The sequence below is a fragment of the Anabrus simplex genome, chromosome 5, assembly GCF_040414725.1.
Source record: "Anabrus simplex isolate iqAnaSimp1 chromosome 5, ASM4041472v1, whole genome shotgun sequence".
In the NCBI taxonomy this organism is placed as follows: Eukaryota; Metazoa; Arthropoda; class Insecta; order Orthoptera; family Tettigoniidae; genus Anabrus; species Anabrus simplex.
In genome coordinates, this window is record NC_090269.1 from 185,875,347 (window position 1) to 185,901,385 (window position 26,039).

General features: G+C 37.9%; 1 protein-coding gene across 2 annotated transcripts in view; it reads right to left on the bottom strand.

The window, feature by feature from the left end:
• LOC136874428 (uro-adherence factor A) overlaps window positions 1–26,039 on the bottom strand; it is a 209,331-nt gene that overhangs the window by 78,440 nt on the left and 104,852 nt on the right. For both annotated transcript variants that reach the window (XM_068227588.1, XM_068227587.1), the window contains exon 7: window positions 6,303–6,453. In XM_068227588.1, the coding sequence (XP_068083689.1) occupies window positions 6,303–6,453 (151 nt within the window). The remainder of the gene's footprint in view (window positions 1–6,302; window positions 6,454–26,039) is intronic.

Sequence of the window (26,039 nt, forward strand, 5' to 3'; positions counted from 1 at the left end):
ATGTTTTATTTGTAATGACCTAACCTGTACTGTGTAATATTTTTAACATAGGTATTTGTAAATAGTAGATTTCAATTCTGTACTTACTGGAAGTATCTAGAAAATTGTTGAACAGGGTGTGTGCCTTTTGTGGGTTATGTTTTCTAGAAGGAATTTTCTAACTATTCTGGAAATGGAAGATTCGCGAACGTGTGTATTCGAGAATGTTAGTTAAAGTTCGCGACGGGAGTAGGAATTGTGATTGGTGAACCTAGGAGGGGATGGGCGGACTCATGCATTCTGATTGGCTACTCCAAGGCCAGGGGTTTAACTATATATAGTGAGCGAGGCAGCGTTCGTATTAATTCGGTCTTGTCTTGGCCTGATCTGCCTTTAGTCTGTGTTGGTCTGCGTCGTGTGCGACGCCTCGCTTCCGGGACGGCGCACCTTCGGCTAAGCACTCTTACTTTCCATTCCGGTTAAAATTTCTGTAATATTCGGTTGCTATTTCGTATAGGAGTCTGCCCTAACCTAACCTAGATTCGCCAAATTAATTATTTACGACGCCTTACCTTTTCTGCTGGGGTTCCCTGTTTGTTTTCGAGGCATTCCCATTTCTTACTTCGCTAAATATGTAGATTGTAATTTAATACATTTACCTTGGGGTTTGCCTCTTGTAGTTCAGTGTCACTTGATATATGCTAGAGTTTTGGAGCGTACATTCACTTCACTGTAAATTGTAATTGCTTTTACCTTGCTTTTGAGCTACTAAATTGCATTGTACAACTGCTTTGGTAACTAGATGTATAGTGATTTGAAATTTTGAATTTACAGAAAAGTATTATCAAAGAACCTCTAAGTTATGTATATCACAGAGTTTATAGTTCGTATGTTGCAAGTTTGATGGATTTCGTTTCGGAATGTATTTGTAAAATTTTCACTTGTAAATAATATTTTTCAAATTTAAGGATCATGGCGAATTATTTTGGAATCTGCAACCTAAGCCATATCCATGCCCTCAGTAGGTCATACTTCCTTCCATTTTCCTGGTTCATTGTCCACTAGTTGGCCCTACTGATATTTCGTATTATGTTGTTGTTGGCAGAGATCCGTGTAGGCCAGCTGATGTTTCTCTGAGTGTATAGTGTTTTCTGATAGTGTGTAGCTGCTCTTACTTCCCTCCTTTATTGTGTTTAGTACTTGTTTTGTGTAACCACCGTAATAAAGGTTACATCTTGCAATAAAGTAGATAGTGTTGAGTTCTTTCCTTCGATTCGTGTCAGATATAGGGACGTTAAAAGCTCTATGAATTATGTTATAAAATGTCGCTCTTTGTTGAGAGCCCGGGTGCATAGACTGTTGACAAATGGTGTTTAGGGTTTGGGTAGGCTTTCTATAGATATTACAAGAAAGTTTGTTGGAACTGCTATTAATGGTGAGATCTAAAACGTTCAAAGATTTATTGGTTTCAACTTCGGAAGTGAACTTAATCCATGGTTCAACTGCATTTAGATCATCATCATGATTTTCCAACTCCAGTTTCCCATGTGTGGTGTACAAGAGCTCACCATCTCTTCCTGTCTGCATATATCTTTTGTTCCAGGACATCTTCCCACTTGAGACCTCTTTCGTCCACACCTGATTTCACTGTGTCTATCCAGCATTTCCTAGGCCTTCCCCTTGGTCTCTTTCCTTGGACAGTAAGGTCGAAGTATTGTATGGCAGGTCTCTCGCTCTTCATTCTCATAATGTGCCCATACTACTGAAGTCTACGCTTCTTCATTATACTGGCAATAGGGACCTTAATGTCAGCCACCTTCCTGTTTACTTCATTCCTGATTTTTTCCTTTCAAGTAGTTTGATTCATAGTTCTAATTAATCTCATTTCTGTTGTCTGAATTCAGCTGTAGTCATTGTTTAGTAGAATACATGCCTCTAAACTATGTGAGAATTGGTACCAAGTAGGTTGATACAGTGTTGTTTTTGCCTTTTGTGGTATTCTGCAGTTGCAAAGTACATTTCTGACTTTACTATAAAAGTTTGATACTTTCTGTGTCCTGCCGAGTATTTCCAGCTTGACAGTGCTGACTTTGGAGATTGTGATTCCGAGGTACTTAAAAATATAGTACAGTCCCCATATGTTAACCCCTCAACTGGGCGAATAGTTTCCTAACACCAACCACCCAGACGGTAATTATGCAGCGCAACTGGGATTTTGTGCTATCGTGCACAGTAGCTTGCAGCATATGTAACCAACTGACGAGGATGAAACTGACTTATTTAAATTAATTTTTATTAATTATTTTTATTTAATTTGGAACAATATGTACTTTTATTTTAAATTAATAAATTATTAAATCAGAAGTGGAAAAATTGACATTACAAATATTTCATTATGAATAATTGAATAAGATTGTACTATTGCCATCATTATTCTAATATACAAAGGAAGAAGAATTATTTAAAGTATGAATAAATATCAAACAACAATAGGCCATGCACCACATGCTGCAATGAAAGGTTAACTTCATGAAATTGGGAATGTCTACCAGCTACAAATTAAGAACGTGCCAGTTATTTAACAATATCTTCACGTGCCGTTCCTTGATTCAACCAATGACAATGTCTGTCGCCGGTGTTGAGAAGTTCATAACGTGGATGGAATCATTTAATTCTTATCATTATGCTAAAAATTTGCCATGAAATAGCCATTGAAAAAACTAAGGAACACACTGACATTTTCGAAGAATTCAATTAAATATTCTTCTTTTTTTTTTTTTTTTTTTTTTTTTTTTTTGTATCTATGTAAATTTTAGGTAAAATCACCATCGCAAGAATTAAGACATTTGCGAAGAAGTTGATGAAACATTTGTTTTTGTTTTTTGTGTGAATTTAAAAATGTTAATTTATTTAATCATTATGAGTGTTGGAAGAAATTGTATTTTGGTATTGGAGATCTCCAGTAGTGTGCTTGTTGTAACCCATCTTTTGTATCACCCTGTATTTGCCACGTGGAGGTTTCGATCACGAAATCGCTGAGTTTCGCAATTGAAACCTCTAGAAAATGTTTACCATATATGGTGCTGAAATCTTATTGGCTAAAATAACGATAATTTTTATTGGTGAAAATTTTGGGTCGAATCGTAGGTAGCTTCGCTGATTGGATGTTTGAGTGTTTCTCAATTTCTGGCATTTGGCTCCTTGGTAGGAGCAGGGCTCTGGTCCACGTCTTTGGTTTTCGTACGTCTTCACGGTCGGACGCACCTTGAAGGTGGTCCGCTCAGCGGCTCCAGTCACCTCGGGGTAAGCATGTTTTCTTTTCTCAAATGTTAAATTAATATGTAAATTTATCTGTTTCGGAGTTTACCTTAGACCCTGGTTTTTGCCGTTTTGTTTTGTAATGCCTTAGCTCGTCAGCTAGGCATATCCTTTGCTTTGGAGGCAATTCCCTTTTATTAACCTTTTGTATAATGTAAAATTTAATTTTTCATCCGGGTTGCCTCCCGTAATGCAGTGTCAATTTAGTGTATGCCTGTTGAGCTATGCGTCCCTCGCTGATGCATATTAGGAGAGGACAGCAACTCTAAAGGCCTCTGCGTAAATTTCAAATTCCATTGTTATTTTCCTTGTAAACTATTAGTAAGAATCTGTAAACTCTTTTTCTATTCGCCTTGTAAGATGAATGTAATTATGTTTATATTCCCTGTTAAATTTCCCTTGTGAATTTCGTTGTCAAAGCTATGCTCACCTTCCTTTAAAGTAGTTAAAACATTTTTATCACAATTTTGATTTTCTGAAGAACCACCAACAGAAATGTCGTGGTTCGCTTCATCTTGTTTCTTTGTTAATGTTATCCTTTATATTAACTTGTCAAATTATCTTAATTATTAGTAAACTTTACTGAAGGGTCACTGCGTTTACGTCTTTTTCCCTACAACGTCACGTAAGATCAGGTCCTCTGTAGGGTTTCCCGGCCTGCTTCCTGTATCCTTTGTCTAGTTGTCATGTTGGTAATCCTGCGTATCTCTGTTTCTAGCCATGTGTATGTTTTTGAAATTTGAAATGTTTTCATGGTGTATCATCGGCTGACGTATATGTATGTTGTTGAAATTTGAAATGTTTTCATGGTGTATCATCGGCTGACGTATGTTCCTTCACGTTTGTTATTTTGGATTATTACATTATTACTTTGTTTGATATGTGCAAATATTATGTGACCCAGCTCTAAAAGGGGAGGTGACAATGTCCAACAGAGGAACTTTTCAGCATCTTCATGATATTTTAACACCAAGCACTAATGGAACATTTTAACATGATGCAACGCACCTAAGAATTTTAGAGCCTGATTTTAATTTCATCATACTTTACACTTTGTGCCGCACAGTTCAACCCAGATGTTTTTAACACTTTTTAATGTCATTTGTGTATGTTTGTACATTTGTTTTAGTTATTGGATGTGTGTGTACAGTTTTGCATTAAGGCTGATGATGCCCATTCAAGGCCGAAACTAGTTCCTAGATTATAAATATAATTTAAACATTGCATAATATAGTATTGAAAAGGTGGACCATTATGACAAAAGTTTAATTATTATTGTGAAATATCAAACTATTGTGATAACAGATGGATATGACAGAGAAACAACTAATCATAAATGAATGGGGCAGCACAGCACAATTTATCTAGGTTTCCTCAAAATTCTTAGGCATCTAGTTGGGCATTCCAGATTTATCCGTTGCATCACTATCACTATCTTCTAATAAATATTTCACTATTTTATTTCAGTTACAGAAATCAGTACTTTTCCAGTCCAATCCATGTTCGCAGTACTCTGAATTGTTTCTCAGCACTCATCGATATACAACACATGTACTTGCAGATAAGAAAATATATACAAGAATTTGTCAATTTCATGAACTACATACCGCGGGTCGACTCAACATGGCTGTATACAACTGGTGAGTCCGCACAAGGATTATGTAACAGTCCTGTCATACAGAACACATGGCTGCCGTATTAGCAGTCACTTGATGCTAGTCAGGAAATCAACGAAAAGACTAGCAATACTCAAACTTACTATACATAAAAGGGTTTTAAAAACTCACCAATAGATGGCAGAAATGATTGAATATAGCCAGATGCCTACTGGCAGCTAACCCAACTTACGAATACATTTTAAACTTCAAAAACACCTTAAGGCATTAAATCCAATATGTGAGTTAATGCTGTTGATGCATTTAGGCATCTAACCCAGTCAAGGGGTTTTACTTGCAATTTTGTGTCAGAAATGGATGGAGAACACAGATTGATGAAGAGAGAGCCACCTATGTGAAGACAACAGTAATATCAATTCATAGAGTTTATTGTTCTTTTATGTTTTCTTATTATTTCCTTGTCTCTTCCCATACTAACAAGTCTTGGAGCTTATCTATTGTACACATTTTCCTATTCTCATTTCCAACTCTCTATTAATCAACCTAATTTAAAAACATACAAGGAAAAACCCATCTCTTTTTCTTAACTAACAACTTTCAACATATAGGTAACATTTTTATGAGACTTTCCACAAAATATGCTTTATTCACTTAACAGGTTGGTTTGTAGGCTGCACTGATGATTGAAGTGCACAGAAAAAATAAGCAGATAAAACAACCTAATAGCTAAATAAAGCATACATAGTTTATATTGGAGTTTTAAATATTGTTTTGATTAGAAACTGAAAGAAACAGACAAACAAACATGCCTTAAATCAAGTCGCATATAAAGACGGACATGAAAAGGAACACAATAACAGGTCAGTGTGAGAAGAGAAGTGATAGAAAAAGGAAACAAGGCCAAACATGAAAACACAGAAGGACAAGGAAAATCTGATCTTCATACACCAGTCTTCAAATTGATGGGTTCTCTCCTCATCAATCCCAGTTCTCTTCTACATCCATTTCTTTTCATCCCCCAACAAGCTTGTTTCTGCTTCCCAGTTTCTTCAGGAGGGCAGGCATCAACACTGGACAGATCTTTAGTCTTCATGTGACAAGTGTGGGATAAGAAGAAAACCAGATAAACACAGGAAAAAGGGAAAATATAAAAAATAAAAGATGAAAACAAGCCGTAAAAGATTAGAAACACTGACAAACACAGAAAGAGAAAAGGATTATGAGTCAATTTTAGTAACAAAAAGGAATAAAGAAGTGTTGAATCAAGTCAGATATAGAGAGATAGGAACTTCATTCTTGTGAAGTATCATCACAGTTTCATCAAATAATTCTTCAAATACTGAGTGATTCACAAAGTTCAAAACAGTTAGAAGGAAAAGGTAGTAGTACCCTGTGTATCTCATCGCTGATTTGTTCTAAGTTCCGGAGAGCCTCAGCATAACTCATTTTAGCGTGCCCCACTTGTTGCTCCAAACTCTTTACTCTCTTCTTCTGATCCTCAAGCAGCTGGTTGAAGTGGGCTTTCATTTCAAAGTAGGGTCTAAAACAGTAAAGTGAATAATACAGAAGGAACACATTCACCTGAATCTTCATAAAAAATAAAATAAAAAAATGATCTGGAAATCAAAGGTGTATTTTTACAACCATATCTTAACATGCACAAAAATATCCTTGAAGTTGAAAATGCATACACAACTTCAGAAAGCATTTACTGTGGATCATATGACTTTTTTAAAATGAGTTTTTAGCACTTTGACTTCAGCCGATAAAAAAATTTCTACTATGATTGGTAGCCATGCACAATCGTTCAAGTAAAGCTACAAGAGTTGAAAGATAATTTCATTTTTTAAAACATACTGTATCAGTTTTCTCAACCAAATCAAATCGCTTGGCACAACAGCCTTTTGGGCATTGATTGTTCAACCAGCATTTACTATCCATCAAGGGATTAGGTACTACATAGGCCAATGACCTTGATGTTTGGACCCTTGAAGCAACAACCACCATCATCAGGTATTATGTGGTAATAACTGCTACATTTAGTGTCAAATAGTTCAACTGTCCCTAAAAGGTTGAAAAATCCCACTCCAGAACCCCCCACCCCCTTCCCTCCACTTCCTAGGAAAATCAATGTAAGAGGAACTTCAGGCAGAACTACGGTATGTCAGATCCTCAAAATACAAGATAAGCTTAGTATGCTCTCTACTGACCTATTAACATTACTAGAGTTTGCTTTCATGGTTCCACCTCAGTAACATTATATTTTTTTCATAAAGCACTGAATCCCTGTTTAACCACAAATTATCATCCAGCTGCTTCCATATTTATCTTAATTTCTCCTCAACAGCATTAACACTGCCCTTTTTCCCTTGTCTTCACCCCATCTATCTTTAGAAGTGGTAGTTTTTAAGTAGACAGCATGACATCTGAAAAATCTTATGATTCCTTTGCTGTAATGTCAAATCAGGATTCACTATGCCAATTACTGATTAAAACATATCTTGGCAATTTAGAATGACTATGCAGTGTCACTTCTCACTGCTCCAGGGTTCATTTCCCCAGTCTTATTTTTCCTCTTACTATTGATGATGATGCTTGTTGTTTGAAGGGGCCTAACATCTAGGTCATCGGCCCTCTCTTACTATTATGAAGATGTCAACATAGAACACAGAGAATTCAGTTCAGTACTGACATCAAGAAAACAAAATTCATGATTTTCACACAAGAACCAGGTACCTTTATCAATGCTAGCTCCCCAATAATGAATAAGCTTAAATTATTCTGGAACATGGTTTTGTGACAGATACAAATAAAAGGAGAAAGACAGCAAACCATGGACATATTTTGCAGAATACCAAATACCACCTTCTACAGCTGTCACAGCCGACTTTAATACAGACACTGGAAACAAAAGTGCGGAATCTCGGTAGCTTATAAATATGGCTACGTCATGCAATATGAGCATTTTGCAAACTTTCCCTGCAGACTACACTGCCATGTCCCACACGACAATCGACTTAATGACTATAAAGAATACTGACAAAGTACAACAACATGGGCGGATATCTGTACCAGAAATTTCAGCTTATGACTTAATATATATGTCTTACTCCTTACAGACCCAAAAGATTAAGCCAAGGACTATCACATTCAGAGACATCTCAACAGTTGACTACAGTATGCTCACTGAAGATGCATTAGATGTTTCATGGCACCATGTACTGACAGTTAACAACATTGAAATTAATGTAAACAAATTTAACAGATACCTGACCTCACTCTATGACCGACATGCCATGCTGAAAACAGTACAGGCAACATGTGCCCCAGCACTGTGGCTAAACCCGGAACTAAAGAAACTAATGGCAAGAAGAGATGCTACACATAACATTAATACATGACAATTCTGATGCACTTAAATGGCTACGAAATACATCACATATCATATGCAATGCTAGAATCAGACTGCACATACCCTGTTAAAACAGAATACTAGACCTGCTATAGCGTGGAAAGAATTAAGAAAAATTGGAATAGGTAAAATGTGTTCATATTTACTGAACTGTTAATCTTTGTCCTTGCAGCAACTTGTTATATATATATTTTTACTTTTTCTGGTACACAAGTAGTAGTTATAGCAGCAGCAGCAGCAGCAGCAGTAGTAGTAAGTAATAATAATAATAACAACAATAATTGTAACAGTTGTACGGCTTATCCCTAGTTGTAGGCAAGCCTTCTTATGCCTGAAACTCAAATAGAACTCTCACGCAGACAAGCCAAAGTAAACGTAGTGCACTTAAATTTTCAGTTTATTAAGAGATGTCACTCCTGTTGTTTTGTGTATCACTTACGGACTTGGACTGTGTTCAACTTGGAGAATTGCTTCAGTGTAGGGGTTGGAACAAAGATGGATTAAGTCATTTATTTCTAAGTTGCCACTACTGTCCCTTCATTTCGAACTACCCAATCACAGCCCAGCTCATCCCTATACATACTGTAATCTATCTACATCTTGAATGGTGTGACAATAAATGAGGTTCTCCTCCCAGGAGATGATGGACTGTCTGGGGCAGCAGTAAGTAGGGATGGGACAAATGGTTACTTCCCAGTATCATGTTCCTGTGTATCCGTTACACTGTAGTATTAGGGTGGAGTATTAGGTTATAAAAGTAACATAATACAAGTTGCAAGTAAACTTTTGGAAGGAACATTTCTTATACCTGGTCTCTTGTAGCCCCTAATCGCACCTTAGTAAGTACTTATAACTAGCAACACTATATCTTTATCTCGCTTCCTTCTCTCCCACTCTCCCTTTCACCAGCTCGTCATCACATTCTTAACTATTCCTAGAAAAATGTTTGCAATGACCCATTTACATTCCGAAAACCAATACCTCGAAACCTTCATGTATAAAAAGCGCCGTGGCTGCTATGTGCATTCGTACATGTCCAAGGATCTGTAGTTAAACAGACATTAGGACCAGACTTGATAAAATATGTTGATGAACGAGTGCCATATACACTTCAGATGCCGCCGGAATGGGTCAAGAGGAAATAGTCCTACCAGGCAAGACGAAAACAGAGTTTAATTCAGTACTTTCTTGTTATTTTTTTTTTAGTTGCATTGACACAGGATGGGCTTACAGTGATGATGGGAGAGGATAGGATAGGATAGGATAGGATAGGATAGGATAGGATAGGATAGGATAGGATAGGACAGGACTAGGACAGAAGCAACTGTGGCCTTAACTGAGGAATAGTTCCAGCATTTGCTCGATGTGGAAATGGGACACCACCGAAATCCATTTTGAGGACTGCCGGCAGTAAGGTTCAAATCCACCATCTCCCGAATACAAGCTAACAGCTACGTAACACAAACCGTGTAGCCAACTCGCTCTGTAAATACAGTATAAAAGGCTCCTAAATTGTCTTTCATCATATACAGAAGGTTGTGGATATTTGGTAAACAACAGTGTAAGTGACTTGTCCAGAGTCATTTTTTTTCTCTATATATACATCACTCCTCTCTTGTTGTGGTAAAAATTATGATAGCAGCTTTTGCTGCACTGCCTCACAGGTTGCAGTCGAGGACGAAACTTCAGGACGCACAGATTCACGTGATGGGACTTACGATAGCTTTTCAAGACCTAATATTTGAGTACCGTATACATTATCAGAACTATATGAACCAGTAGAATTTTTAATTTAAAAAATATTATTATTATTATTATTATTATTATTATTATTATTATTATTATTATTATTATTATTATTGGGTACCTTATTTCAACACATTTCTAAGAAACCGTTTTCCTGTAATTGAGTTTTTGTCCACATAAATCGTATCGGATTTAATATTACACCCATTCACTCATTGTTCAGAACACGGAGTGAAACTCGAGATGCAAGGTGGGAAGACCACGCTTAACTGTTCTGAGGAACTAAGCTACTGTATGTATTACCACCAATAAGCCTAATACAAAGCACTTCGAATAAGTAAAGAATATCTGCAACCGACCAGCAAGTAACAGGATAGGATTATCAAGTATCAGTATTGCCACTAAACTGTTACAAAAGTATTGCTCGCACCTGCGCAGGAGTGCATGCTTAAAGCGAGTTGATATGCTCCCTAATATCCATTAGCCAATCAGAAACTCCCTACCCTTCCCTTGGTTTTGCTGAGACAATTTAGTATTAGGGTCTCTGGAGGAAAATATTTCTGGGACAGCTTACTGTTGTGGATTAGGATTCAGTATCATGTTACGATATGTAACTCCCATCTCTAGCAGTAAGGTAGACAGCTATTTGACCTAATATGTGAATTTAACTGCATGCAGCGATGGTAAAATACCAGTGTTCTCCTCTACCATGTAATAGTTTGTGTGTACTGTAATTACCTTAGTTTTAATGTACGACTTCTAATTTTAAGTTTTCTATCATGCAGGTTTCTAGTTCTTTCCAGACACTGGAAATAAAAGTGATGAATCTTGATAGCTTATAAATATGGCTACGTCATGCAATATGAGCATTTTGCAAACTTTCCCTACAGACTACACTCCCATGTCACGCACGACAATCGACTTAATGACTGTAAAGAGTACTGACAATGTACAACATGGGCAGATATCTGTACCAGGATGGAGTGTTATTCCCCTTGTGGGTTTCATGTAATTTAAGAATGTACGAGTGTGTACCCTCATTTCCCTTATTCACTTTGCTTTCTGGTGACTAGGCTTTTCCAAATTCTAAATTTGTATCTTGCGTTTCTGTCTTTAACTTTTCCCTCTTGTGTTAGTCACCAACTTTTTTTCTTCTATTTGTTTGGGGTGTTGACCTACAAAGATCTTTTGCCCCTACTTGCACCGTATGTTATGAAGAGTGTATTTGGATATTGCGGAAGTGTAAAGTGTTGAATATGAGTAAAGGAACATTAAGGACGACACAAACACCCAGTCCCCAGGCCAGGGATATTAACCATTTACAATTAAAAACCCTTGACCTAGCCGGGAATCGAACCCGGGGCCGCCGGGTGACAGGCGGACGCGTTGCCCCCTACACTGCGGGGACGGACTAGTCACCAACATAGTATGACTTATCATCTGCATAATCAGGTCTTCTGCCCCACTAGGTTTTATGACAAGTCATGTCACAGGATTGCCGAGTAGCTTCAGCATCCCATTTCATTTGTTCTTGGCCTTTCTATTAATCTTTGTTTTACCAGATGAGTTGGCCATGTGGTTAGAGGCGCGCAGTTGCTAGCCTGCATCCGGGAGATAGTGGCTTCGAACCCCACTCTCGGCAGTCCTGAAGATATTTTTCCGTGGTTTCCCATTTTGACACCAGGCAAATGCTGGGGCTGTACCTTAACTAAGGCCATGGCTGCTTCCTTCCCAGTTCTAGCCCTTTCCTATCCCATCGTTGCCAGAAGACCTATCTGTATCGGTGCGACGTAAAGAAAAAACTTTTGTTTTTACGTGTTTTTTGCCATCTAGTATGAGCTTCGGCTCCTGATTTTCTGGATCCTTCCGATCCATATATTGTGTTGTGGCTTTCCTAGAGAATAAAGGCAGTAAGAATCAAATGGTGTAAAAGCCGCTGAACTTTTAAGTATTATAAGAGGTATCCTGAAGTGAATTTGTGGCCCGTTTAGTCATTGAAAGTTAAAGTTGAAGTTCAGGGTTCGAGTTCTCAATAACATTGTGGCATAAGTTGAGGGTTTGATTCCCCTCTACTGTGTAAGCCTGGTCTTGGAAACTTTAGCTTCTTTAATTCATATTCAACGTGAGTTTAAGGGTCAATTATCCCTATAAAGAGTAACTTTGTTAGTAGAGGCTAAAGCCTCATTTCTCCCTCACAAACCAAAGATTTATGTAGACCTGTTGGTTTTGCAAAGAATTTAAGAGCCTTATTTTGTAGAATTTCAGCTCATCTCCTCATTATTAATTTCTTTTCAAGTATAATGGGAATGTGTTTTCCCTGTTGGGATTTTGTGTCAAACACTGTTGTTAAGCCATTTCAAATATTTATTAATCTGTTGTTAAATTAAGAGTGACAAAACATATCCAAATAATCACAGAGGTCTATCCCTACTACCCATTTCTTATAAAGTTCAATCTACAGCCCTCCTAACAGACTAGAGAAACAAGCAGACCATTTGGTTAGGGAATATCAAGCCGGTTTTAGTAAAGGACATTCGTGTGTTGAACAGATATGGAATCTGAAGACGATTCTGAAGATCCGCAGAAGAAACTACACGATAATCACCTTCGTGGACGTGAAGAAAGCGTATGACTGTGGACAGACAGAACTTGTTCAACATGCTAGAAGAACTTCCAATGGGCAGAAAGACCAGAGAACTGATTCATATGACCTCACAAACACAAAATTTAAGTTGAAATTTTTTGGGTAAATTTTTTACCATCCATTTCTGACACACAGGTGTTCAGCAAGAAGATGGACTCTCTCCTCTTCTTTTAACTTAGTTTTAGACAAAGTCATCAGAGAGTGGGAAAAAGATATCACTGGTAACAAACATTGGGACTGGTGGGAACAAAATCAAAGTGAAATGTTTGGCTTTTGCGGATGAACTAGCTATCATCACTAAGAACAAGGAGGAAAAAGGGTATGCTATCGAGACATCACACAGAATAGCATTACAGGCATTGCAGATATCATTCAAGAAAACCAAGTATATGCAGAATTTTCAGCAAAAGTGCAAGAAAGATAAAACTGAAATGGCATAAGGGACAATTTTACAGATTTTTAAAAATATCTTGCAGAATTAATTCTTCCTTCAGGATTAGACAATTTGGCCAGTAAAAACATTACAAAACCGGAAGCTCTAAATGCATCAAAAACCTTAACTTACGAGGTCATTCTAAAATTGCAGATATTGAAAACCAAGAATGTAAAATTCTTAGGAAAATTTTTGGTCCCACACAAGAAAATGGAATTTGGATCAAAAGGCAAACTGCAGACCTCTATAGTACCACAGCTAGTTTTATCGATACTGTACAGAGGAGATGTTAGAAAATTTTTGGACACATTTTTAGGATGGATAATAATAAACTCACAAGAAGATTATTCAATGTAATAAATTCCCAAAACAGGAGAATAAATTGGTTGGAGGAAACAAGAGCGGACCTGAATGAATTGAATATCAGGGAAGACGACAAGAAAAATCACTAAGTCTTCAGGACCTCAGTAAATAAACACACATTTGTGGTGAAAACTAGCAGCAGGACTTGTACAAAGTGGTCAGAAGAATGGAAGAGGCAACACAGTGAGTTCATGAAGATTTTGGAAGAATAGGAAGGCGAAAGTCATCAAGCACATGTAGAAGTTCCAACGCGCTCTATGAATGGGCATAACAAAACAATAATAACAACAATAATAATAATTTAAAAAAACAATGGACAGGGGCTACTTACTGTCGACAGTCTACTACACATAGCAACCAATTGGACAGGAATGCAACATGTGGTCACCAACGTCCATTAATGGATATGCACAAGAAAATTTAGATAGCAATAATGTGACATATATCTAAGTACAATATTTTGCTGGACATAATTTTATTTTATTTTGATAAGTCAAATAGGTAAGTCTTTTAGTTTTGTACATGGACCAAAACAATGAATTATACTAAAACATCATATTTTTATATGACTAAAAACAAAATGTCCACAATATTTTAATCTCATTAAGGTACACCACTGTTTATCGCCAATTGTTTTCACTGGTTTTCCATAGCAATAACTGGTTGAATCAACTGCATCATCCTCTTATCAATGCTACTATTTTAATCACAGTGAACTTCCTCTACCTACTGTTGATCCACAATAAATGTTGCTATTTTATTACAGTAATTTTATCTGACTTATAAACAGAAGTTTCCTCTCCTTATGATATATAATGTACAGGTCTTCAATTATAATCATTAGAAGTATTTATATTACACACTATACCATGCTATCGAGAAGTGCAGCATGCCATGCATAGAAATCTAGGGTGTTCCACATTATCCGATCTGAAATGAGGGTCAACTTGGATAATAACTGCTATAAACTTTAAGAGGAGCAAGTTGGAAACTGGACCAGTACTGATTACACAATGCCAATATGAGTTACATTAGGAAATACAGAGCAATGAACAATATTAACTGTAAAACCACAAATCAACAGAACAAAACAGATCAGAAGTATTCAATAGTATAAATTTAGCTTATTTTCAGATACAACAACTTGATACACTCAAAATGAATTCAACCTCAGAAAGCTACACAAGCTAGGGGGAGTGAAAAATGATTTCAATCTCCTCTCACCAGAGGTTGCCAGTTGACAAAGTAATTACGTAAATTAAAAGTATACATTTCAGTGTTAATTATCATTAATTATTATAAAAATCACCTGTATTTTGACTCTCCCAAAATCTTCCTCCATCTTATATTTGCACAGAGTGCACATTTTGAAAAGGAAGCCTTAATACAGTGAATTACAGTTGGTTTTCTTAAATATTTATTATCTAATATAATTAATTGCATGTTCAACCAATCACCAGGTTAAATATGTTTCAGTATCTCTCCTATTTCAATCAGGTAGACTGAAACACTAGAACTGAAGAGATTACAGTGGTTTAGTCATGTGAAAAGAATGGCTGCAAATAGGATGGCAAGAGCATAATATGAACAGACTGTCACAGACGGAAGACCTCAAGGAAGACAACACGATGTTGGAGAGAAACAAATTTTCAAAGACACTGAAATGTGATGTGCGAATTGTCCTGATGTAACATACTAATGTCTGTGGATGGACAGAACAAACTGGACGACGCTCATGTACAACAGCACCTAGCTTGCTGGAGCAATGAACTGATGATGATGATCCCTCCTATTTCTGAAACTTCTTAACCCTTAACTATGGACGTGCGGTTAACATGACCGCGGTGGAAAAATAAACACATGCCACACCTCGCTTATCGCCCTCCCAGTATATTTGCTTGCAGTACCTTTCTATTTTAAGAAGACCTCTCCACCGTACTTATCTGTCATAAGTAACCGAGCAGCCACGATAAGAAGCTGATGAGTTTCATAGTGGCCTGGGTGACCGCACATCCATGGTTTGAAGCAGTCTTCAGTTTACAGTGCTGTGTGCAGCAATAAGTCAGCATACAGGTACGTTGGCAAGTGTCTGAACATGTGATATAAATTAAATTACTGAGTGGTTTGAAGAAGACAGGAATGACATGGACGGTGGTGATAGTAAAATAGAGAGTGATGACAATACCAATACTGAGCCAGAAGGAAAGATAGAAGAAGATGAAAGGTCCATGCTACTGCCTGATGATTCACATTCTAAGTGTTTTTATGGTAGAAGTAGATACATATGGTCGTCTGTGGAACCTCCCAGAACGTGCATATCCCTCATCACAATATCATGATTGAATGGAAGGAATCTCTAATAATACCAATTTATAACGGAAAGGGTAATAAAATGAAACCAGAGAACTACAGACCAATCAGCCTGACCAGTATAGTTTGTAAAATACTGGAGAGTTTAATAGCAAAGTATATCAGAGGGATATGTGATGATAAAAATTGGTTCATGAGGAGCCAGTATGGATTTAGAAAGAAATTTTCTTGCGAGGCACAACTGGTGGGATTTCAGCAGGACATATCAGATCAGTTAGATTCAGGAGGCCAGTTAGATTGCATAGCCATAGATCTTTCCAAAGCCTTTGATAGAGTGGAACATGGAATATTATTAAAGAAATTGGAGGGAATAGGATTGGACGTAAGGATTACACGTTGGATAAAAAACATTTCTAAATTCAAGGGTTCAGAAAGTCAAAGTAGGAAATAATGTATCTCAGGAAGAGAAAGTTTGGAAGGGAATTGCACAGGGTAGTATAATCGGTCCGTTACTTTTCTTAATATACGCAAATGATTTAGGGAACAATATAACATCGAAAATAAGATTGTATGCAGATGACATAATTGTTTATAGGGAAATAAATAACATTGAGGATTGTTCAGAATTACAAAGGGACCTTGAGAGTATCCAACAATGGGTTGAAGAAAATAATATGAAGATTAATGGAGGCAAATCAACCGTTACAACATTTACAAACAGGAGCTTTAAAACTGAATTTGAATATACTTTGGATGAGGTAGTTATCCCAAAAGATGGCAAGTGCAAATACTTAGGTGTGATTTTTGAAAGTAATTTGCACTGGAAGGGTCATGTTGATGACATTGTTGGGAAAGCATACAGATCGTTACATGTCATAATGAGGCTACTTAAAGGATGCAACAAAGAATTAAAAGAAAAAAGTTACTTAAGTATGGTTCGTCCATTATTGGAATATGCAAACAGTGTTTGGGATCCTCACCAAGAATACCTAATAAAAGAACTAGATGGTGTGCAGAGAAAAGCAGCAAGGTTTGTAACAGGGGATTTCAGGAGAAAGAGTAGTGTATCAGAAATGTTAAAGGAACTTGGGTGGGAAACTTTAAGTAAGAGAAGGGAGAAAACTAGACTTATAGGATTATATAGAGCCTATACAGGAGAAGAAGCATGGAGAGATATCCGTGAGAGGCTTCAGTTGGAAAATAATTATATTGGTAGAACTGACCACAAGTACAAAATTAGAAGGAATTTTAGCAGAAGCGATTGGGGTAAATTTTCTTTCATTGGGAAGGGCGTGAAGGAGTGGAACAGTTTACCAGGGGTAGTGTTTGATCCTTTTCCAAAATCTGTACAGATATTCAAGAAGAGAATAAACAACAACAGAGATAATAAATTAAATGTTAGAAGGCATTCGACCAGTGCAGGATATTGTAAATAAAAAATGTGTGTGATTAAATTAATTCCATCCCCTGGTCTAAGGAGTTTGGACAGCCCAAGTAGGGGACTGCCTGTAGGGGTGAAGTACAGTGGGGACTTCGAGGGCCCTGGGACCGCTACGGTAGCTATGAAGGCCCTTCAGGAACTCTGAAAAGTGGTGGCAAAAGGGGCTCTGGTTCAGACGCAGCAGGTCGTTATGCTACTTAGGTTCCAAAATGGGTAAAATATAAATATGTAAATAAATTCAATGTTAATTTTAATCTTATACCAGTTGTATAGTATTATTAGAAGTAATTTCACATACCGTACTGTATATGAGTTGACTCTGTTTGGAAGATATTATAAGTAGAATTTTGTAAACAATATAAATTTATTAAGGATGATGTGTGTGTTTAATAGAAAAAATTATTAGCGTAAATTGTATAATATTGTATTCTAGAAAAATTTTCTTCGTCTCCTGTTAATTTATAATTTAGTGCTTGACAATAATGTATTTTAGTGTACCATTTGCCACCGAGGTAGACACCTCATTTGCAAATAAAGAGATTTTGATTTGATTTTGATTCATCTTCCCGGTTTGCGACCTTCAGCTCGAGTTGGAAACAGTGTGGATCCTGTTACGGCATGGCCACTGATATTTAGTGAAGAAATGGTGAATTTACTAGTGCGGTGGACAAATGTGAAACTCAGTGCAATGAGACATATTTACCAAAAGTTTACCTGACCAGAATTACAAAATGTTGACGTGGTTGATATGAAAGATTTTCTAGGCCTTTTTATTTATTCGGCGGTTTTCAAATCTAACAAAGAGGACGTCACTTCAGTCTTCGCAGCGGATGGTACGGGCCGTAAAATATTTCGTGTTGTCAGGTACGAGGTTCCCCATTCTTCAGTGCAGCCTGTGTTTTGACAACCCTGAAGACATAATGCAGCGGAAAAAAACAGATCCTACTGCACCCACATCTGAGCTTTTGAACATGTTGATTCCGAACTCTCAAAGGTGTTGTTACTCCATTGGCACAAATGCAACAGTAGACGAGATGCTAATTCGTTTCAGAGGTCGTGTAAGTTTAGAATGTATATTCCGAACAAACCTGAGAAATACGGAGTGAAACTGATGTGCCTAACTGATGCGAAAAATAGTTGTTTGTACAATGCATATACTGTATTTATGCAGGGCAGAACGCTGATGGAATAGGTCTTTCAAGGGAAGATAGGAAATTTTTGAAGCCAACTCAGGCAGTTTTACATTTATTGGAACCAATACACAGCACAAATAGAAATATACCAGCTGACAATTGGTTCACCCCAGTAGAGCTTGTTTAAGAGCTGGGGAAAAGGGGACTCACTTATGATGGGGCAGTAAGGAAGAACAAGAAGGAAATTCCAACTAACTTCTTGCCTTTCAGGCAAAGGAAAGGTCAATTCCTCTCTGTATGGCTTCATGAAAGACATAACTTTTCTCTCACATGTTCCAAAAAAGAAACAAAGCTGTTTTGTTAGTATCCTCTATGCACCATGGAAAAGCAACTGATGAAGACACGGGGAAGGAAGAGATGATTCAGTTTTATAATTCTACGAAGTATGGTGTAGATACTTTGGATCAGATGTCAGTCAACTACTTCTCAGGTAGAAGAACAAGAAGGTGGCCGATGGCAGTCTTTTTCCATATCATTGATATTGCAGCTGTGAATGCAAATATCTTGCATCAGTCCTATCGTGAGAGCCCCCAAATGACCAGGCATTATTCCTGAAAGAACTTGCTGCTCAACTGACTAGGCAATACATGATAAGAAGATTATCAAATCCCAGGATCCCAAGAGACATTCGAGGTGCTATCTCTAGAATTTTGAACATCCCTGAGGAGCGTATCGACATTGCCGAGGAGAAGCTTGAAAAATGGATAACTTGTCGTCTGTGCCCACCAGCAAAGAAGAGGAAAACATATTACAAGTGCTACAGATGTGAAAAATCAGTATGCTTAGAATGTTCAAGAAAGATCTGCTTCGAATGTGTTGAGTGAGAGTAACATTGACGGCCAAGTTCTGTGCTTGCAATTTCCACCCCAACAAAGGATCAGTCTCATGTGTGATTAATTTTCAGTGCAGTGGTTATCAAACATCTTCAATACCCAAGTAAGGGTCCATTTTTGTTGATACTGTAAAGGATGTGTGTGTTTAAATGGAACAGTACGTTCTGAGTAATGAAAATTGCTGCGACTGTTATCTGAAGGTATAAGGGTTCTACAAATGAACAAATGGAAAATGTCGTCGTGGTTTTGGATTGAATAAAGTGTAATTGAGGTGCCTGATATCGAACAAGGACATGCGCCACCTATATCAAAATTGAGTTAAGAATAGATCATTATAGTATTTTTAATGCTCTCTCTGAATTAGTGGCCCATGTCTTTCATAAATGAATATTTGTACTTTATTTTTAACAAAGAAATACGCATTTTCTTTCATAATTGGACACCTCCCAACAATGTTCCTATCAAAAGTGGACATGACCATTTCAGCCAATCAGACTGCTAAAAATGGCATTAAACTGGCATGGCGATCATTTGTTTACATTCTCTTGTCGATGCGTGCCTGGAAGTGCCTTTTTTCAGTGTTTTACTTATATATATTTGGGAAAATATTTTCGTTTAATATGGAAGACAATGTTTCGGAGTGTCCACCTGAAATTGCGTATGTATAATGAAGGTAGAGAAGTGGAACTGCAAGTAAAGGAAGCTTACTTTAGGCACATTTTTAATACCAGGTTCAATTTAGAGTTTTCTTCTCCAGGCACAGATGAGTGCACTACATACTTGGAACTAGAGCAATGTATTAAGTCTGAAAAGAATGAAGAGGAAAGATAAACCTTAATTTTTAAGAGAACTATCCACAAAAACAAAAACAAAAAAAAAAAGAGAGAATTTTTATCGACATCTAAAGAAAAAAAGAGTAGGACTGTCTCTTAATGTCCTATGATTGCCTAAAGAACCTTGCTATACCAAAATTAAGTGATTAGTCGGCTTATTATTCCAGACAACTCTACAGTTACAAACTGTCTGTTGTAACAGGCACATCTCAAAGCAAACTGCGTCCTGACAATGTGTCTGTTTAAACATGACTGGAGAATGAGGCAAAGAAATGAGAACTGGTATTTCCAGTTATTGGACACTCACATTTGCCATCACGCCCATTAGAGAGGATTTTTGGACTCGCTGAGAAAGACCTGAAGAAGATGACGACCACAATAAGTCCAGATGAATATCATGAGGTGTTCAAAAGGTACGGCACAGTGAAAGTGATTGGACAAGCCTGGGAACCACTGAATTGGAAAGAACAAGCACAGATTTATCTGAATTTGGCTAGTGAACTTCATTTCAAGATTTCACAGTGTAAAAAAATTGTACTCAGTTGCACGATAAGAGGCAATTTTGTAGTTATAAGTGAGGTAGGCTACTATTTGGAAACAGGTATTGAGCACAAGATCACAAAGGCAAGACAAGCAAGTCTAAAGTTAATGAATCCTTTACCTATTGACATTGGCGTGAATGTAAACACACAGAAACTTTAAGATTTTGAAAAATTACACGGTAAGCACTTTGGAAAAGAATAGAAATTAAATGCCTCTCTTGAGTGGCATGTCAAAATCATTAATAAGAACCGTTGAAGTGAAAATGAACAAGCTGTTAATGATTATGAATGTGATTGTTTTGAAGACCCGTGTGATGAACTAGACATTTTTTGCCCAGAAATACAGTGAAGCTAAAACTGAAATGAATGTTAAAATTGTTAACAAAGTATAAGAATAAACTTATTTCTTTCATATTTTCATTACATTTCTTTTAAAACAGAAGTTTACTATCATGTCATCCCGCAACTTTGTTTCAAAATACTGGGATAGTTTGTTTCAAAAGTGGACAATTACCGAGGTGTTTGTATCAAAACTGGACAAAAGCCAATTTCAAAAATGGACATCTTCATATTTGAACATGTTTTACATTGCCTTAGAATGAAATTCTTAAGTGTCGGCCATGGTTTTCTTGTTCATAGGGCTGGCAATATGGCACACAAAAATTTTCACACTCGTATCGGGAGGTTAACATAGAGAAACAAAAAAGTGGCTCTACTGAAAAATTAACAAAATGGTTTTTGTCCATGTTTGATATTAGGCACCTCAATTATTAAAATGAAAACAGCCAGCAATTTCTCTCACTAACCATCCCTCCCGTAGTGACATTAATTTTGATACAGTCTCTGTGAACTCACATCCATGCTGATGTCACTGAAAATGTACGTCCATAGTTAAGGGTTAATATTCTTTAGATATAAAGGTGCTGAGAATAGGGAAAGCATTTAAATATAATTCTTCAATAGTGTGCAATGCAAAATGCTACATGGATCATAAGAGCTTTTTGTTGTTTCTCTTTTTCTTCTGAAAGTGGCAACATGTGATCATGATTAGCCTAAAATATAATCAATTACTGACTGCTTACTGACAAAAAGTCTATGTACAGATGTTATATTTTGGTGACTAGTGAACCAGCTTCCTAATTAACAATTGTCTCATTCAGAAAATTAGTCTGGCTACAGTTCCTTCGAAATAGTCATTCAAAACCCATTGAAAGAAAATAATACACTCACAAAAAAAGTTTTGCACCACCCTGGGTTCGCCAGACAGTAATCCGTATGTTCACACCACAAACCATCCGCAATCATCTTATGATCTGTTAGGGACAGATACACGATACTCGTCAGATTGCACAGAAATGAAATAATGTATTGCAAACACATACATACAGAACCAAAAGTAAAACTCTTCTTTCAGAAAGCTGCCCTCTTGCAACCAGTTCAAATCTAACAATACCGAGTCACACCTCCCCTGGAATTTATGCAGGCCTTCACCCTTTCAGGCATGTTGTCCACCAATTCATCTACAGTAGGAGTCCTTGGTCCAGCCTGTCCCATTCTTTGATGCATTCCTACGGACATCCACTAGCATACGTGGAGGGTTCCTGTGTCTCCAGATAGCTCATTTCAATTGGTCCCAAGCCTGCTCAATAGGATTTAGATCCAGGGAAGATGTAAGCCACTCCACCCAAGTTATCCTGACCTCCTGGAGATAGATGGTTAACAGGTGAGCACAGTGCACTCTGGCGTTATCATCCTGTATACAGAACCCGTCACCAATGTGTTTATGGAAAAACAGCAAAAATTGTTCCAAAGATGATGTCCTGATAAGCCTCTGCCCACAGAATGCCTTCAACATTAATGAACAACGTCCAGCAGCCATACATGATTCGGGTCCAAACCATGATGGAACCTCCCCTCTGCTGGTCTAACGGGCAGGGTGAGGAGGCATGCCATGTTTCCAGGCCGTCTTCATACACAACTCTGATTATTGTCAAGGGTGAGGGTGATCCTAAACTCATCCGTGAAGAGGACGTGTCACCAATGATTCAGGGTCCAATCTTTGTGCTCCCTCAACCACCTGTACCAGGCACCACAGTGCTACGGTATGAGTAGGGGTGATTACCACAGACGCCTAGCGTGCAGATTCAAGGTATGAAGATGACTTCAGATGGTTTGGGCTTGAAACATGATTCGTTCCTTAGGCATAGAAAAACCTCAGCATCAACCTCATGTGTCACACATGCCACTCGATAAGTTAAATTAAGACACTGTATAGGCTTTTGGGCTTATGCCGTGTCAAAAAAAAAATAAGGTGAAATTCTTTATTGAATATTCACGACCGTATTGTAATCGAAATGGACTATCAACCTATTAGGTCGTGAAATTCTTTACGTTTCGCAGAGAACTGTGCTCTGCATCATCAGAAGAAAATCTCGACTGTTCACGAGAAAGGCTTCCTAAACAGTGACTTTTTGAAATTTAGACATTATAATAGAAGTGGAAATGGTACGTTCATTCGTCACCAGATGGCTCCCCGGACGTGGCACAGCGATAGCGCTCGAAGTGGAAGCGATGATAGAGCGTGCCGAGCTATTGCTGATTTGTCTGGCTGGTTGAGACGAATACTACGTTCATGTTCCTTGATATGTTTGGTCAATGTACACCTTACCGCAAGTACAGGGAATTTCGTATACCCCAAGATGTAAAAGTGGGGACAATTTGTCCTTGGTTTTACTCGGACTGTAAGCAATTTTAGTGGCGGTGCCAAACACGGTTTTTATATCATGTTTGTGGAGGACGTTGGCAATTTGATGTGTGGTGTTGTGAATGTAAGGCAAGTAGGCAGTTCCGTTCACTTTTCCTTCTGTGAGCTTTGTGTGGTTATTTCTCTGGGATACAGGGCTCTATGAATCTGCAAATCGCTGTAACCATTACCCTTGAACGTGACTCAGAGTGTGTCCATCTCCACCTGGATATTTGATGGCTCACAAATTTGTCTCGCCCTCTTGGTGAGTGTCGTGAGAATGCCTTGCTTTTGTGCTGGATGGTGATGAGAATATGCATGAAGATAGCGATTTGTGTGGGTAGGCTTATGATAGACGTTATGTCTTTAGGAGCCATACGGTTGCTTCCTTACTAGAACTTCCAAGAGAGGAAGACATCTGTCCAACTCCATCTCCATAGTGAATTTAATTGAAGGATGTTGCTGATTTAGATGGTCCAGAAATAGATGAAGATTCTCAGGACCTTCTGTCCAGAGCACAAATGCATCATCAACATATCTCCACCATATCATAGGTTTGATGGGTGCCAAAGCAATAACCTCCTCCTCAAAATGCTCCTTAATGAAATTAGCCACTACGGACGAAAGTGGACTTCCCAGAGCCACTCTGTCCGTCTGTTCATAAAAATTACCACCCCACAAGAAATAGATGGAAGTCATGCAGTGTTAAAATAGCTTAGCATTGTCCTCAGGGGACAGGTGTTCAATGAGAGACATGACCGAGTCAATCGGCACTTTAGTGAACAAGGACTCCACATCGAAACTAACCAAAAGTGCATCAGGTTGAATGGTTATGGTTGACAGATTGTTGATGAAATACCGAGAGTCCCTGACGTATGATTCAGTACGTCCTATGTGTGGCTGAAATAATTTGCTTAGGTATTTAGCCAGATCGTACGTAAGAGAACCTATCGCATTAACAATAGGTCTGAGGGGAACATCTTTTTTATGGATCTGAGGCAGTCCTTATAATCTAGGTGGCACTGCATACATCGGGGACAGATGTTTAGCCTCCTCTTTTGGAACTGAAGATTGCCTTAAGAGCTTCACAGTTGCATTGGACACACGAATGGTGGGGTCACGTGAGCTCAGTCTGTAAAGAGGCTCTGACAATATCGCTGAGATCTTATTCCTATAGTCGTCAGTGTCCATAACCACTGTCGCATTACCCTTATCAGCTGAGAGAATGGTCAGTTCAGAATCATCTCTAAGTTCCTTCAGAGCTCTTCTTTCGCCTCTTGTTAAATTAGGCGCAGGTACAACAGCGGATCTTATGAGTGTTACACATTTCTGTCTTAACCCCTCAGCCTCATCCGTAGATACTTTGTGAATGGCTGCCTCAACGGAAGTAGTTAACTGCTCAGTGGGAATTTTAGAGGGAGCGACAGTGAAATTAAGACCCCTAGCTAGATCTGCAGTTTGGTTCTCTTCCAAGGATTTCTTGGAAAGACTGATGACAGTTTTACTAGCATCCCGGTTTGTGCGAGAGACCGCCTGTTTCAGAGCTAGTCGGAGGAACTTCGATTTGTGTCTGAATGACACCTGGTTGAATTTTCGTTCAGCCTGTATAGCAGTAATACAATCAAAAGTCAACCATAATTCCTGTGAGAGAGTGTTGCTTAACAGCAGGTGTAAACGAAACAACTCTTGGGAGACTGAGTCCAGTTCCTTACGAGTGTAATGCACTCTCTCGATCACAAGAGCTTTGCTAGTGCGTTGATATATTCTCCTGGCCTTCGGTATATTTAATGTGTGCTTCAGCTTCACACAGTTGGGAATGGTGTTATGATCCCTGCATCTCAGTAGAAAGCACAAAGAAGAAAGAAGAATAGACTTCTTTCTCCTTAATTTGCTGAAATTTGAAGCCTTCTTAAATGTATAATGTATCCTCCTTATAGAGGTTTTTAATGTTGCCACTGATGCTTTCATGGCCCGTACTTATAGACTGATACTGTATAGGCTCTTGGTAGAGGCATGATTTTTTCGCATTAACGATAAACGCGACAAAAAATATTTTGAAGCGATTTTGCGATATCTTTACGAATCATATGTTTCTGGTTAAGAAAATATGGATATTATGTTAGCGAATTAAAGCGAATTAAAGCGATAAGGCCAATTTAAAGCAAAATTCCATTATTTCGCGATAAGCACGATATTACAGCGAAATCTGTAGTGAATAACGAACTTGACATTTTGTTCCAAGATTATGTATGAAAAGAAAAGGAAGAGCGAACAAAGATTCATCAACAGGAAAGAAATATGATATCATTAACGTTTTGGAAAATCTCTTTAAGACATGGCATCAAAGAAAAAGGGTTGGCTCCAGGCTTCTTGTCAAACGAAATGTTAGGAATGTTCTTGTGGTGGCTGGTAATCACCCCCCCAGCCTGACTCCTCATGGCATTGTGCAATCCTGTAATCCCTAATGACGTCTACAAGCAGCACAATTGACTGGTGTAATTCGGCTTCGTGGTCAAGTAAAATTAAGAAAGTGATCACAGACAGTAGCGAAGATGGGTCGCTCGACAAGTGTTACGGTGCACAGCAGAGCTAAACAGATTGCGAGTGAAGGTTTATACGTTTCAGAAAACAAT